Source organism: Dysidea avara, chromosome 7 (assembly GCF_963678975.1).
Source record: "Dysidea avara chromosome 7, odDysAvar1.4, whole genome shotgun sequence".
NCBI lineage: Eukaryota > Metazoa > Porifera > Demospongiae > Dictyoceratida > Dysideidae > Dysidea > Dysidea avara.
The window spans coordinates 23,465,436-23,480,301 of record NC_089278.1 but is presented as its reverse complement, the minus strand read 5'-3'; the positions used below and the strand labels follow the sequence as shown (position 1 = coordinate 23,480,301).

At 35.5% G+C, this 14,866-nt stretch overlaps 2 protein-coding genes across 2 annotated transcripts in view; both read right to left on the bottom strand.

Annotated features, from left to right (window-relative positions):
• Positions 1-10,354, bottom strand: part of LOC136261601 (adhesion G-protein coupled receptor V1-like) — an 86,262-nt gene extending 75,908 nt beyond the window's left edge. Inside the window, exons 1-19 of the mRNA XM_066055629.1 lie at positions 10,186-10,354; positions 9,999-10,136; positions 9,525-9,737; positions 8,801-8,935; positions 7,410-7,619; positions 7,094-7,231; positions 6,833-7,039; positions 6,643-6,780; positions 6,301-6,510; positions 6,098-6,241; positions 3,268-3,474; positions 3,078-3,218; positions 1,580-1,804; positions 1,191-1,325; positions 931-1,137; positions 740-880; positions 471-695; positions 288-425; positions 16-225 (exon numbers count right to left, since the gene is read on the bottom strand). Coding sequence (XP_065911701.1) covers positions 16-225; positions 288-425; positions 471-695; positions 740-880; positions 931-1,137; positions 1,191-1,325; positions 1,580-1,804; positions 3,078-3,218; positions 3,268-3,474; positions 6,098-6,241; positions 6,301-6,510; positions 6,643-6,780; positions 6,833-7,039; positions 7,094-7,231; positions 7,410-7,619; positions 8,801-8,935; positions 9,525-9,737; positions 9,999-10,136; positions 10,186-10,273 — 3,250 coding nt within the window. The 5' untranslated portion in view covers positions 10,274-10,354. The remainder of the gene's footprint in view (positions 1-15; positions 226-287; positions 426-470; positions 696-739; positions 881-930; positions 1,138-1,190; positions 1,326-1,579; positions 1,805-3,077; positions 3,219-3,267; positions 3,475-6,097; positions 6,242-6,300; positions 6,511-6,642; positions 6,781-6,832; positions 7,040-7,093; positions 7,232-7,409; positions 7,620-8,800; positions 8,936-9,524; positions 9,738-9,998; positions 10,137-10,185) is intronic.
• LOC136261602 (adhesion G-protein coupled receptor V1-like) overlaps positions 10,262-14,866 on the bottom strand; it is a 41,093-nt gene continuing 36,488 nt past the window's right edge. The window contains exons 31-47 of the mRNA XM_066055631.1: positions 14,654-14,857; positions 14,467-14,604; positions 13,779-13,988; positions 13,589-13,726; positions 13,328-13,534; positions 13,141-13,275; positions 12,874-13,080; positions 12,675-12,821; positions 12,410-12,622; positions 12,219-12,356; positions 11,965-12,171; positions 11,778-11,912; positions 11,152-11,358; positions 10,959-11,093; positions 10,640-10,843; positions 10,447-10,584; positions 10,262-10,391 (exon numbers count right to left, since the gene is read on the bottom strand). Coding sequence (XP_065911703.1) covers positions 10,375-10,391; positions 10,447-10,584; positions 10,640-10,843; positions 10,959-11,093; positions 11,152-11,358; positions 11,778-11,912; positions 11,965-12,171; positions 12,219-12,356; positions 12,410-12,622; positions 12,675-12,821; positions 12,874-13,080; positions 13,141-13,275; positions 13,328-13,534; positions 13,589-13,726; positions 13,779-13,988; positions 14,467-14,604; positions 14,654-14,857 — 2,780 coding nt within the window. The 3' untranslated portion in view covers positions 10,262-10,374. The remainder of the gene's footprint in view (positions 10,392-10,446; positions 10,585-10,639; positions 10,844-10,958; positions 11,094-11,151; positions 11,359-11,777; positions 11,913-11,964; positions 12,172-12,218; positions 12,357-12,409; positions 12,623-12,674; positions 12,822-12,873; positions 13,081-13,140; positions 13,276-13,327; positions 13,535-13,588; positions 13,727-13,778; positions 13,989-14,466; positions 14,605-14,653; positions 14,858-14,866) is intronic.

The following is a 14,866-nucleotide window of genomic DNA, read 5'->3' as shown; positions in this document are numbered from 1 at the left end:
TGCGATATAACGCACTATCATCATCCACTATCTTCACCACTGCACTAGTAATGGAGCCAGGATTTACTCCAATATTATGAACACTGTCTGGTATTACTAGCTCTATACTAAACTCTTCAGTCAGTTCCAGTTCCATATCATCCACAATAGTGATATTCACTACAACCTCAGTAATGTTGGGTTCAAATGTTATTGGAATAACACTGGTAGCATTAAAATCAGCAGCTAATTAAATTTTTTACACAAGAACACTGATACCAACAGATTTAGATGCCAGATGGTTTTACCTGTAGCTGAGTGCTGAATAGTATGCAGCTCTACTATAAATGTGGTAGAGGTCATGTTAGATGATGTCACAGATATTAATACTATCCCACTAGTTTCATTAACTGTGTACGCACTACTTGACAATGATAAAGTAGTTTCTGTAACAAATAAATAAATAAATGGACTCATGTTATGTAGGTTACCATCATTGTCCACAATATTCACTATAGCTTTTGTAACATTCCCTGGTAAGACACCTTTATTAGTCAAGTGTGGTAGAGGTAAGCCAAGGGAGATATGAAAAGTTTCTGTTGATTCTAAAAGATCATCATCAGTGATGGCAAGTGTGACTGTATTGGTAGTCACTCCAGCAGTGAGAATCATTTGTATTGGTTGACCAGTATTGTATGTATAATCATCATCAGTGGCTGCAAAGCATATTACAATTGAAACAGGTAGAACTCAGTCATACCTGTATTTGAAGTGTTAGAAGGACCAACAACGATGTATATGACTTCAGTGAAGCCTAAAGGAAAGTCCATCTCAACAGTAATATTAAGATCAAAACCTTCAAGGATGGTGTACTGAGTTGCTGAGAGACTAACATGTGTTTCTACAATGTACAAGCTATAATTGTAATAATCACGTCAATTTATTCATTACCATCATTGTTAGCCATTCTTACTAATGAAGAACTTGGCTCCATAACGTGTACAGAAACTTTTGGTAGTGTCAAAATATGTTCAATCATTAAATTAAATGATTCAGTTTTTTCAACTATTTTATCATCCAAGGTAGATATGTTTATTGGTGCAGTTTGCTGTCCAGCTGTAAGCACAGTCTCTAGGGTACTATTGCCATAATCTTCAACTAACAATGTGACACAGGCATTTGATATAGACATACACCAATTTAAATCTCACCAGAGGCTGTAATAGGAGCAACTTGCAATACAAAGGAAATATCTACTTCAGCAATGTGATCTGCTACAAGTGTAATGGTCACTATATCTCCTTCAGTAATATTCTGTGAAGCTGTTTCAAATCTGATACCTAATACTGTATAAATGTGAGTGTTTGATTAATAACTAAACTGTTTACATATATATGCATAAATGGATGACTTCAACAAGTGCAATAAATAGGCTAAAGGTTCTTGCACAGTAAATGCTTTGGAAGAAAATCTATCAAATATGAAAATTCAGTGGCTATTGCAGAGCTAAAACTGACTAAATCTAGCAATTTTGTGTGTATAAGCATTCCAAATTTTTCCTATACCATTATACATATTGTTATTTTTCAACATAACTAACCATCATTGTCAACTATTAATGCTTCTGCGACATTTGGTGTTCCTTTCATTATACCAATCTCTTGCAAAGATGAAGAAATCATCAATTGTAGTTGAAACACTTCTTCATCTTCAACAGCATCATCATCAATGATTGTCACATTAACAACAGCATGATTATCAGTCGGTCCAAACAATGCCAGTGGCATTTGGAAAATGTTAATGTCCTTATCAGTTGCACTGGACTCTATATAGAAAGATAGGAAATTATTATGTAGTTGGCAGCAAGATATGTGATAGTGTGTCATGCAGCCAAGTACAGCAGGTGTGGGTACAACAGACAAGTGTGTGTTATACACAAACCAAGAAAAGACATTTTCACATGTCCGTATCTTGGTTGTTCCTGAATGGACACTAACCATTAACTCCCTCAGAATAGGGCATTGACTATTCTAAATTTGAGCTGAATTCTCCAAACCATAACTAAGATATATGCCTTCAAAACGTTTTTGTCTTATTTTCTTTGTATTTTTCGTATTCTTTTCAGTTGCTTTAGAAATTTTTTAATAACTCACACATGCTTTAGTTCATTTTACAGGACAATAAGAGCATAATACTGCACATTGATACTCCAATTTTGTACAGATTGCAAACGTAACAGATGCATGATCTAGGTTGTGAATAAATATAATTTGTTGTCACGCCTATCAAACAAACTGCTTAAAGGAATAAGCTGAAAAGTGGTATGTAGATAGGCAATACACCCTTTCAGTTGTTGAGATTAAAAGTCACTGAGTTGAATACCAACTATAAGTAACCAGTATCCAATCAAGATACTCTAATACTACAGTCATCCTATTAGAGCATTCAGCATTCATGTCACCTATAAACCTACTAGACCATCAGCAAAGTAACAAGTCACTCTGCAGAGAGTTCAGCTACAAACAAATTACCCTGTAGAGAGTTCAGCCACATTATCTGCCAAGTAGAGAATTCAGCAATGTCACACTGAGAGACAAGCAAGTCACCCTGTAAAGCATTCAGTTAAATAACATGTCAGAGAGTTCAGCTACAAGCAAGTTACCCTCTAGAGAGGTACAAGTCACCATGTAAAGAGTTCAGCTACAAACAAGTAAAACCACCCTAGAGTTCAGCTTATGTTACAAGTCACCCTGTAGATAGTGTAGCTACATTACAAGTGAGAGTTTAGCAACATTACAACTTGCCCTGTAGAGTTTTCAGTTAGCTATAAATAAGGTGGCAATAATTATTATACAGTAGCTAAGTTATAAACAACAAAAATGATTCAAATAGACACATAGCAAGTCACACACAAAGGAAGCTCCAAAGCTACAATAAGAAGTAATATCTATATCAAAGCAACCAAGTCAATTTTAAAAAATGATTGGCATTACCATCATTGCAGCCATTTCCACCTTTTGATTTCACAATACTTTTTATTACTTAACTTGCTTGTGGAATACACATTTTGTGTGTATAAAGTTAGGTTTACAACATACCAGTTTGGTTAATGAACAATTGTGGTACTACGGAAACACTGAAGGTGATGCCAGCTGGTTTACTGGCTTCTATTTCAACACTCATTATTGTAGAATTCTCAACTGCTGTATACTTCAAGTGTCTAAAGAATACATGAAGGTCTAAGAATACAAAAGAGAATAGTAACAATTTAAAGTTGAAGTCACCCACTGTCATCATCTAATATCACCACAACAGCATTGGCTGGGTCACCAATGAGAACACCAAGTTCAATGGAATCAACTGGAAGAGATACTGATATTCTGAATGCTTCCCTTGGCTCTACAATTGCATCATTAGTAATGATGATATGTACTGTACTGTTAGTATCATTAGGACCAAAATGAGCTGTCAGCACTGAAGTGTTTAGATCACCACCTATTAACACAAAACATTTGCACTGTATTATCTGTAACATAGTAAGTACTGATAGTTGAACACTCTGTTTATGATGGATGCAGCACAAATGTGACCCACTCTGGGAAAACCGGTCTTATTTCCTATTTAAAAGTATCAAGAAATGCCGGTTTTAAGTATTTAGTGTGTTGTAGCTTGCCAATGGTTGAAGCTATGTGTACCAAATTTTCACACGTTTTACACCAACTCCTTACCTTCCAGAGAATCCACTGTGCAAGTAGCCAACAACTAAATTTCCCGCCATTTTAGATAGTTTTTAAACCAAGGTTGACTGTATCAGGTGAGCTGCAAAAGGGGTGGGAGGTGGGGGGCTGGAAGGGGGCAAGATGGTGTACAAAAATTTAAAAGGAAGGCATAGGGATGAATTAGGCCAAGTTTTGGGCCATTCAGGTCTCAAAATTGGCCAAAATAAAGGAAATTCACAGCAGAAGTACTTATTCAACATCACAGAGCTGTACAGCCACATACAGTCATCCCCAAGCTTACCAGAGCTCCATTAAGGCCCCACACCGCAAGTACGGATCGCCACTGGGCTTGGGAAAAGCAGCCAGCAAAACCAGACCACTCAAGTCTAGCTGATTTTGATTGTGGAATTAGATAGTTTATTCATGTAGCTTTGTGTCCTGGGTGAAAAATCAAATCTACTGACATGGGCGATAAGACCAGTTTTCTCAGACTGGGTCACAAATGATGTTAACACCAACCACCAAAATGTAGGGGGAAGGAAACAACTTTTAGAGGGGTTGCACATTCAGGGATGTAGTCAGATGTTTTTAGGATAACACTATATCTAGGTGATAGATTGTGTATACTGAGAGGATAACTTAGTTTGTGCACTAGTATGCAAAGCATGCCAACCTAAGGGGGTCAGAGGGGCACAAAATTTTTGAACATTATATGCTTTGAAGTTTTCAGGTAAGAGTGTTTCTATCATACTAGTGGGAAATCCCTACTTCAGCACTGAACAGGTGGTGGTGATAACATGCCCAAGTAGGGACTTTACATAATTAGTTATGTTGTAATAGCTACCATCATTCATATTTCTTGTTTCACTACTTTTCACGAGGGAGTAGCCAATACCCATACAAAAACCCAATATTGTGTATGAGAGTCCCACTATTTAAGTATGTCAAAAACATTTTAAAATATTTGTAAATACAATGCAATTCTAATTTCAATTTTTATCGTGATTTTTTACCTCAAGTTTTTGCTAATGCTTGTCAGGAAACACCTAAGAGAGGAGCTGATGGGATCAGAGGAACTCCAGAAGAGGCACAGATGTACTTTGCACTACTGTTGATTTGTATGAGCGACGGCTATAACTGAACTCATTTACGGACAGAAACAAGAGTAACCTATTCTGTACATGGCTCAGGATTTAGAATTTCTAAATATTTAGTGGATTTCTAATTGGATTTCTCGGATAGTGTACGAGAGTCCCAAGACATTGGCTACCCCTCGACTTTTTATTGCTGAAACCTACTTCATTTTTAAAGTAATTGTATTATATAATTGTATTATATAGTTTTTTTTGATCTTTTTTTTGGTTTTTTTTTTTTGATATAGCACATCACATGTGGCCATGACTGCTATCTTGAGTGAGCTATGTAACAGATTAAGAGGCACGGTTTCTAGTCTTGTTTTTCTATAGCAACACTGTAACTAAATGCAACTAGATTATTAAGGGACATAGGCACCATGTTCTGCCATTTAAGGATGTGGTGGCAAGTCCTGATCACTTAAGGGGTGTGACGATCATTTTGTAAGTGCTGCTACAGGTATCTACTTCCTCATACAGTAGCATAAATGTTTCAAATAGTTTGTGGCAGAAAGTGTTGATACAGAAATAAACACCTCAGTATGGTTTCCTTGCATGAAGAAAAAATGATCATATAATTGAAGATAAAAGGAAAGGCAAAACGAAAAAGGGAGACACTCATCATAACCAGAAAAAGCACATACCACAAGTGAGTTTGTTATTGTGGTGAGAAAGGGGCCATGGACTACTCTGTTTGGCCTCTATCCTTACGACTATGGTGAGGACAGGAGACAAGCAAATTAATTTAAAATTGAGTTGCGGAATTTTTAAAAATTCAATATTTGGCTTTCTGTAATTGTTGTCTTGTTGTTTAACATACCAGATACACTAAGACTATTCCATAAAGATGATTTTCATTGTATATGTGACCAAATTTGCAAAAAGGGGACTTCCACACACATCTAATTCTATGAACTCGGAAGACTACAATTTAGTGATAAACAAACATATTAACCTGAAATTGATGTTGGTGTGCACCACTGACCAAATTTTAAGTCAACAGCCTTTTCCTATCTGAAGTTATGAGTTGTCAAAGTTGGTAAATTGGATATGTCTGGAAGACCCCTTTTCACAAATCGGGTCACATGTGATACTTCTTTAATGGCAGCATTTTGGCAGGCACCAGGGGGAGAAACCTACTAAACAGAGCTACTGAGTTTTAAAATAGTAGCTAAAAACTTTAACTGAAACGTTGCAAATTAAAACTCTGCACGTTAAAATTTTTAATAGAAATTAATGATAACATGCATGGCTACACATACATACTTGTAGCATTGGAGTCAGTTACCACAGGATGGACTAAAACATCATATTCTACTAAAGCTGGTCTCTCAGCAATTACTGTAATTGGTAGTACCAACTGATGTTCCCCAATAATGTACACATCATCATCAAAGTGTATTGAGAACTCTATGAAAAAGTAACCACATGATCTAGTTAAAAACATAAAAGTACTAAGACAACTTTACCATCATTATCTATTATGGTCACATTAGCAGTGTCCTGGTCTCCTAATAATATTCCTATGTCAGCAGATTCTTGTGGTATGCTGATCTGAAGACTAAACATTTCAGGACGTTCCAATATTTGATCATCTACTATTGGTATGTTGACATCAGCAGTGAGTGAGTCTCCCCTGAAATTGACCAGTAGTGTATCAACTACCTGGTAATCATCTCCTATCAAAACAGCAAAATACCCCAGCTTTACAAATCTCATGCGTCAGTGTGATTATTTTACACACATTATCAACCATTAACAATGCATGATGTTCCTCTTGTCAAAATGCACATGTTGTATGTAAATATTACCTGTAGCTGTTTGAGAAGCTGCTTTAACAACAACATAAAAAAGTATTCCAGTTGATCTACTAACAGCTAAAGTTACAGGTTTATGGTCATTGCTCTCACTGACATTAAAAGTACTAGCAGTAAACTGCACAGTTACAGCTAAAAGAAGATAATATATACCACAATATAAATATATCCTACTATAACTTACTGTCATCGCTAATGATTCCAGCCAATGCACTATAAAGTTCTCCCTTCACTACATTAATTCTTCTCATAGCTTTAGGAATAATTACACGCAGCTGAAATACTTCTACTGATTCTAAATCAGAGTCATCTTTAATGCGAATGTCAATCTCTGACTTAGTTTCGTTCAACATAAACTTTGTGTTAACATCGCTTAAGTCTAGATCTCTTCCTGCAAACAAAAACCAGCATTGTTTATATGCACAAGAAAATTACACTATCATACTTGTAACATTGATAGCAGTTGGTCTCACTGTCACTGAAATGCCTCTGTATGGAAGTTGACTACATTCTAACTGCACTCTCAAAGTAGACTCATTCTCAAACACAGTGTAAAATGGTTGTGCAAAGCTTATGGCCAGTTCTGTGACAAAACAAAGAAGTACAAATAGGAAGATATATGAACATGTTTTTCAATTGAGGAAACACATATCATAAATTTTGAAAATATTATTTTGAAAGCTGCCATTAAATGACACTGAAAACCAAGCCCTTAAAATTTCAGCTCAAGGTAGTGATAGCTATACTAATCAGTTGCATACCATCATCACTATTAATCCTGACTCTAACATTGTCATTGGATGCATCAATGCTTATTTCTAAGTGTCGGTATTGATCAGGAACTGTCAAACGTAATTCAAAAGATTCCACAGGTTCAAATATTAAATCTTGGAGGATTTCCAGTGTCAGATTGTGTGACATATCATTCGATTCAAAATTCACTTCAAATGGTCCAATTTCAAAATCACTACCTATAATAGTAAAAATGTCATGGTAAGTTATCATCACCGCATGTCATCACACACACACACACACACACACATATATATACATATGTGGTTAACATTTATGCTATTATTAATATGATGATTAATCAGTTCTGCATACGATATTATAATTTGGTTAGAGCGCTGAGCATTACCCCTATCTAGTCAAGTTATACAAGGTTGAATTTCTGTTCTCGCATGACATCATGTACTTGCCTATTTACAAGCAGGTTTAAAATTCTGCAATGGAGTATACAATCAGTAGTAGGTGACTTATGGCCCAAATGCTGAAAAACACACTCAATATCAGCAGTCTGGATGGAATGGAATACACTTGAGTGGTCAGGCTGTAACATTTTTGAGGTTCATTTTATTTTAAATCATTGGTGTGCTACTGCAAATCAACACCTTGCAGTGCCAATGAAAAGAGGCAGGATGAAAAGAAAGACAAATGTAAGTCCATGATGCATGCATTGTATATCCTAAGGTGTGTCAAAAGGTACCTGTCAGGCTGAAGTAACATATAACAGTGATCAAGCCCCTAGCCTCTATACTAGTCAATATTGCAGCTTATGCTTAGCTGAAGGCATTAAGTAGCTAGTAAAATATTCCACAAAATAGTTTGTAGCAACTTATCAATTTTGAGTGAGAGCATACCCAACCAATACCACCAAGGTGCTGTCAAGATATTATGAGTCTGGTTTCTGGTCAATATTCTTTTTATGGAAAGATGCAAGCCTTCATAATCCCTTGGGATGTACTTAATATATCCTCCACAGACCAGGAAAAAGCACTATTGATTGGCTAAGTATCAAAGTGGTCCATATATGCACATCTACATATATGGTTTCTTTCAGCTGTACATGTCAACATTTCCAATATTACAGGTACAAGTACAAGTTCAATATTTAACATGATAACTGATGTGGCAACATGGTAGAACTACATGTGGTGTGGTGTGTATAGCTAGGAAACTACTATATAGTCATGCTACCCTATGTGTGCTCATATATGAAATCCATGAAAAGTGCTGAGGGTGTGCACTGCTCTGGCGGTGTGCACTGCTCGAAATTGTGTTGTAACAAATTTACACAATAAATGGCTATGAAAATGATTGTTCATATAATACATTATACAGACTTATACAATTCAACACACATACATACTTGTTGCTGACAAAGGAATGGTTTCAATTATGAAACCAATCAATCTACCAGGAGATTTGTCAAGACTAACAGTCACTGTATAATTATCGCCTTCTTTTACATTGGGACTGGATGATGAAAAACTGGCTATAACTCCTGTAATTGATAACATATTCTCATAAGTATTGCCACTAAAAAAATATACAGTACTATGAGATATCATGTGAATTTGAGGCAGAGCAAATACTGATTTGTGTTACAACTATTGGTTCTCATATTTCTGATTTATTCCAAGTAAGAATTACTGTGCTATACCATACACTACCAGGAATAAATTTAGGGAAATGCATAGTGAAAGCAACATAATTCATGAGGTAGCTACACCATTACATAAACAAAACCAATAACACCCACCTTCACTATATTTGTCAGTGGATATACTGCTATTTGTCATTAAGCTTCAGATTTAAAATAACACTCAGTTACTATGATAATGTGCCAATCTATTTATTGATCATAACAAATGTAAATGGTGTGCAAAGCGATGCACATTATCACAACAGATTCACTGAACATCAGCACTTCTGTAAATGCCTACCCATTTTGATAACATCTCTTTACTGTCTATATAATTAGCAACTGCTTAATATATACATAAGCTATACCTAATTTTGACAGCTACCCAGATGAAACTTCATGCATTATTTTTATATTATGCTAATTACAAAACAAACTTGATTCTTACCATCATTATCTATTATGGTCACATTAGCAGTGTCCTGGTCTCCCAGCAATATTCCAATGTCAGCAGATTCTTGTGGTATGCTAATCTGAAGACTAAACATTTCAGGATGTTCCAATATTTGATCATCTACTATTGGTATGTTGACATCAGCAGTGGGTGAGTCTCCACTGAAATTGACCAGCAGTAGTGTTGTGGTTAAATGGTAATCGTCTCCTATATTAAATGGTATACACAGCAAAGACATAATTTAATATGATTACAGTGTGTGTGTGTGTATGTGTGTGTGTGTGTGTGTGTGTGTGTGTGTGTGTGTGTGTGTGTGTGTGTGTGTATGTGTGTGTGTGTGTGTGTGTGTGTGTGTGTGTGTGTGTGTGTGTGTGTGTGTGTGTGTGTGTGTGTGTGTGTGTGTGTGTGTGTGTGTGTGTGTGTACAACATTTAAGTCATGACAAACATTTACACAGATGTTGCTATACCAATAGCAGTGTTGGCAGTTGCAATCACATAGATGCTGAAAGGAGTTCTAGTCAACCTACTGACAGTCACAGTGATAGGGGGAAGATCATTGTTCTCACTGGCATTAAACATGTTTGCAGAAAATTGCACAGTTACAGCTAAATATTAACAGCTTGTTAATAACATCACAGACTTTGCATAACTTACTATCATCGCTGATGATTTTAACTAGTGCATCAGACAATGTACCTTTAGCAACACCAATATTTCTATAACGTTTGGCAATAACTATCATCAATCGAAATATTTCTGCTGATTCTAAACGAGAATCATCTTTTATGCGAATCTCAACCTCTGTCTTAGTTTGATTGAACTTGAATCTTCCATCAACATCCTTTAAATTACATCTCTCTCTACACATAAAACAGAAATGTTTACATGCATACAAGGAAGTCTACACTAATTTACTTGAAGCATTGACAGCAATTGGTGTCACTGTGAATGCAATATTTCTGTATGGTGGTTGACTGCACTCTAGCTGAACTTTCAACCTGGACTGGTTTTCAAATACAGAGTAGAGTGGTTCTGTAAAACTGATGGTCAATTCTATGCAAAAACAAGATCACAATAGGATAAAGCATAACAATGGTAAGTTACTCACCATCATCATTAGCAATATTGACCATGACCTTATCATTAGCTGTATGTATTTCTAAATGTTGGTATTCATAATGAATTTTCAAAAGCAACTCAAATCTTTCTTTGGGTTCAAATATCGAGTCTTGTATTGTGGTCAATGTTAGATTTTGTGATACTTCAGTTGATTCAAAATATATCACAATTGTTCCATTGTCATAGTCATCAGCTGCAGTATAAAAATCCAGTATAAATGCAATAATGAAAATCACTATCCCACGTCTATGTTATTACAGACTTACTCAAAATGATATTGCATGCCTACACTACCGAAGTACACATACCTGTAGCTGTCAAAGGATTTGTTTCAATAATCAGACCAATTATGACACCAGCAGGTCTGTCAAGAGTAACAGCAATTGTATAATTGTCACCTTCATTAACATTAACAGTGGATGGGGAGAGGCTTGCTGTAACTCCTGTATGTGATAAATAGCATAATTATAATCAACTAAATATATTGTAGCTAGTTCTCACTATCATTATCAGTAATATTAATAGTTGTCATAGTAATATCTCCTAGTAGAACTCCAATATCCATTAATTGATCAGTGATCATGATACTCATAGTTAACAACTCATCATACTCCACAATATCATCATCAACTGCTAACAGTGTCACATTTTGTGATGTGTCATTTGGTCCAAATGTTACATTAGTACGTGATAAAATGTAGTCCAAAGCTAAAATTAATCAAAACAATAACTTTGCACATTACACACATATATACACACTAGGGTTGAGACAAATAGTTCAAAGCTTTGAAGCTTTGTTCGGTTTCATAACATTCGGATGCTGCTTTACTTCACCAAAGCTTCATTACCATAGATACTAACAAGTTAAACCAGTTGCACAACTATTTCACTCCTTATGGAAGCTGCTATTTGCTTATTTTTTGGAGTAGTTATAGTTTAAACAATGGTTACACTGGAGCTATAACAAAGTGTAGAAGTTTGTATTACAGTGTATACCCTAGTAACCATCAATTGTATTCATTAATTGTTGACATGACATCTGTAACAAAGCTTCAAAGCTTTGGCAACATTTTCAAAAGACGCTTTGGAGGATGTATTTATATATTCGTTCCAACCCTAATACACACCTGTTGCAGATAAAGGGTTAACATCTATCATAATATCAATATTACTGCCTGGAGGATGGTCTAATATAACTTGGATGACAGCACCAGTTCCTTCAATCACATTATATATTAGATCCTCAAAGCTGACAAACAGACCTGAAAGTAAATAAATGTTAATAATAAGATATGAATACACAACAATGATTACTATCATCATTCCATATGACTCCAGTTGCTTTAGTGATATTTCCACTCTTCACACCTATCTCTTCCATGAACAGTGGTATTAAAATCCTGATGCCAAATGTTTCATTAAATTCTGGATATATGTCAGCAACAATTGTAATGTTGGTTTCTACTAGGGAATCATTAGGACCAAATACCATTGCAATGTCATCGTTCTTAAAATCCATCCCTGAACAAACAATGGTTAGAACACGAAGTAGCTAGCATGCATAATACCTGATGCACTTTCTGACATTAGTTGTAAAATAACGGTAATGCTAGTATTGGCAGGTTGATTGCTTTCTAGACTAACAAACATTATTCCACTATCTTCAACAGTGAAATACTCATTAGCTGTTAGTTCCACAAAGACCTCTGTTAAACAAACAATATATATAGTTTTGTATACATGCATATACATATATTACCATTAGTATTGATGATAGTAACAGTTGCGGATGAAGTATTTGATTTACTGTGTTTTACTCCAATCATTTTACTTGAATCAGTTACCTCTATCCTAACAACAAACTCCTCATCAGCTTCTAATAGGAAATCACTTAGTGTGTGTATTGAGAAACTTATCTCTGTCTGGTTTGGAGCAAACTGTAGTTCAACCATCTCCATAATAAAATCGTTAGCTGCAACATGTACATAAGCAACACCTACAAATATACATTGACAACTAAATACCAGATGCTCTAGATGAAGATTTAGAGGATACTGTTTCAAGCAAAACTGAGTAAACTGTCAATACCGGCTTATCAGCTAGAATCTTAACTGAAACATTTGATCCCTCCATCACACTGTATTGTAATCGATCAAGCTTGACAGATACAACTATAACAGTTGAAAATACATTCAACTATAGTACAAAGTTATCATGACTAACTATCATTATTCACTATGGTGATGGTTGCCATTGACGGATTGCTCTGAACGATTCCTCTTCTTTGGGCATCAGAATCAATCTCAAAATTTAGCACAAATGTTTCATTGAACTCCAACAGTTTATCAATAGATGCCATAATGATGACCTCTTTTCTTATATCATTAGGATCAAATTTCACCAAGCTTGGAATGATAGCATAATCGTGATCTGTACAATAAAAAGCAAATAATTGGACAATTGTCTTAATATGTAGCTACTCAGCAAAACCTGTGGTATTGATGTTAGTTGAATTCACAGAAACAACAAATGGTACACCAGGTGCTCTGTTTAGTATCAAGCTAATGGACATATTCACTCCTTCGGTTACCAGTGCTGTGTCCATTGACCATGAAATATTTGCACCTATAACACCAGTGCTGCTTAAAATCACAATTTCCATATTTTATTTCATTACCATCATCATTCATAATTCTTCCAGCTGCAAAATTTCTGGCCCCTTTCATTACCCCAAGCCTCCTGCTTATATCAGGGATAAACAAAGTCAAACCAAACTCTTCTGTCAGCTCTAAAGTATTATCATTAGTGATCGTTATAGGAAACATCACTTGCGTATCAACAGGTCCAAATGTTACTGTTGTATTGCCAATTGCAAAATCAGAAGCTTAAAAGATAAATATAAAGATATAACTGGCAATATCTCTAACAAAGTCTTTACCATCAGCAGTATCAGGTGATGCTAAAACAATCACAGTAAACTCAGTCAGTGCGGGATGACGGACTTCCAATGTGATTATAATTTCTAACTCATTCTCAAACACTGTAAATACTGACTGTGTGAACTCCACAATAACAGCTGTGTGTTACAATAATTAATATTTATAGCTACTGCACACAATATCACTCACTATCATCATCTACTATCTTCACCACTGCACTAGCAACGAAGCCAGGATTTACTCCAATATTATGAACTTTGTCCGGTATCACTAGCTCAATACTAAACTCTTCAGTCAGTTCCAGTTCCATATCATCCACAATAGTGATATTCACTACAACCTCAGTAATGTTGGGTTCAAATGTTATTGGAATGATACTTGCAGTATTAAAATCTCCAGCTGCAAAGGATATGTAAAGCATGGCTATGAGGTGTATTGCACCTATATACACCCCAAAACCAAAATAGAGGAAATGTACTGGCGATAAACCCCAAGCCAAAGACAAGGGTTATCAACAGTAAATTTCTGATGATTGAGGATGAAGGGTGTATATAAGTGCAATACATCTTGTAACCATGGTACTATTATGACAGGTAATTAGCATGCAATATGCATCTATTGTGGGGCTTAGCATAATTCTGTATATCTCTAGGACTTGTCTATTCATATCAACAAATGTATGGGGTGTCTGTCCTCTCAGACCCTCTGCTTCTAGAAGTCCTATACACTCATGCAGCTTTGAACTATTTATTTAAAGTTTGCTTCAAAGTTTGTTTTTTCACCACAAACTTTTTACAGTTTACAATTGGCTGTGTTTGCATGGATATATGTTGAATACATATCATATGTCTAAATTACTAACATAATTCATTTTTACCTGTTGCAGAGATTTTGGAGATGTGCAATTCTACCTCAAAAATAGTAGAGGTGATATTATTTGATGTCAGTATTATTGTGACTTGAGTGTCATTCTCATATATAATGTATTCGTGACTTGAAAATGACAGAGAAGTTTCTAAAAAAGTGTATAATCATTTTATTATATTCACTCCTGTGAAACTGACCATCATTATCTAAGACAGTTAGAGTGAGTGTTGTGATATTTCCTGGTAAAATAGCCATATCTATTGGCACTATTAGCAAAATTTCAAATATTTCCACTGATTCAAGCATATCATCATCAGTGATAACAAACATCACTGTTGTATTTGTACTTCCTGGAGTGATGGTTGCTGTAAGTTGAGTTGGACTGTAATCATCTACAGAGGCTATACAAC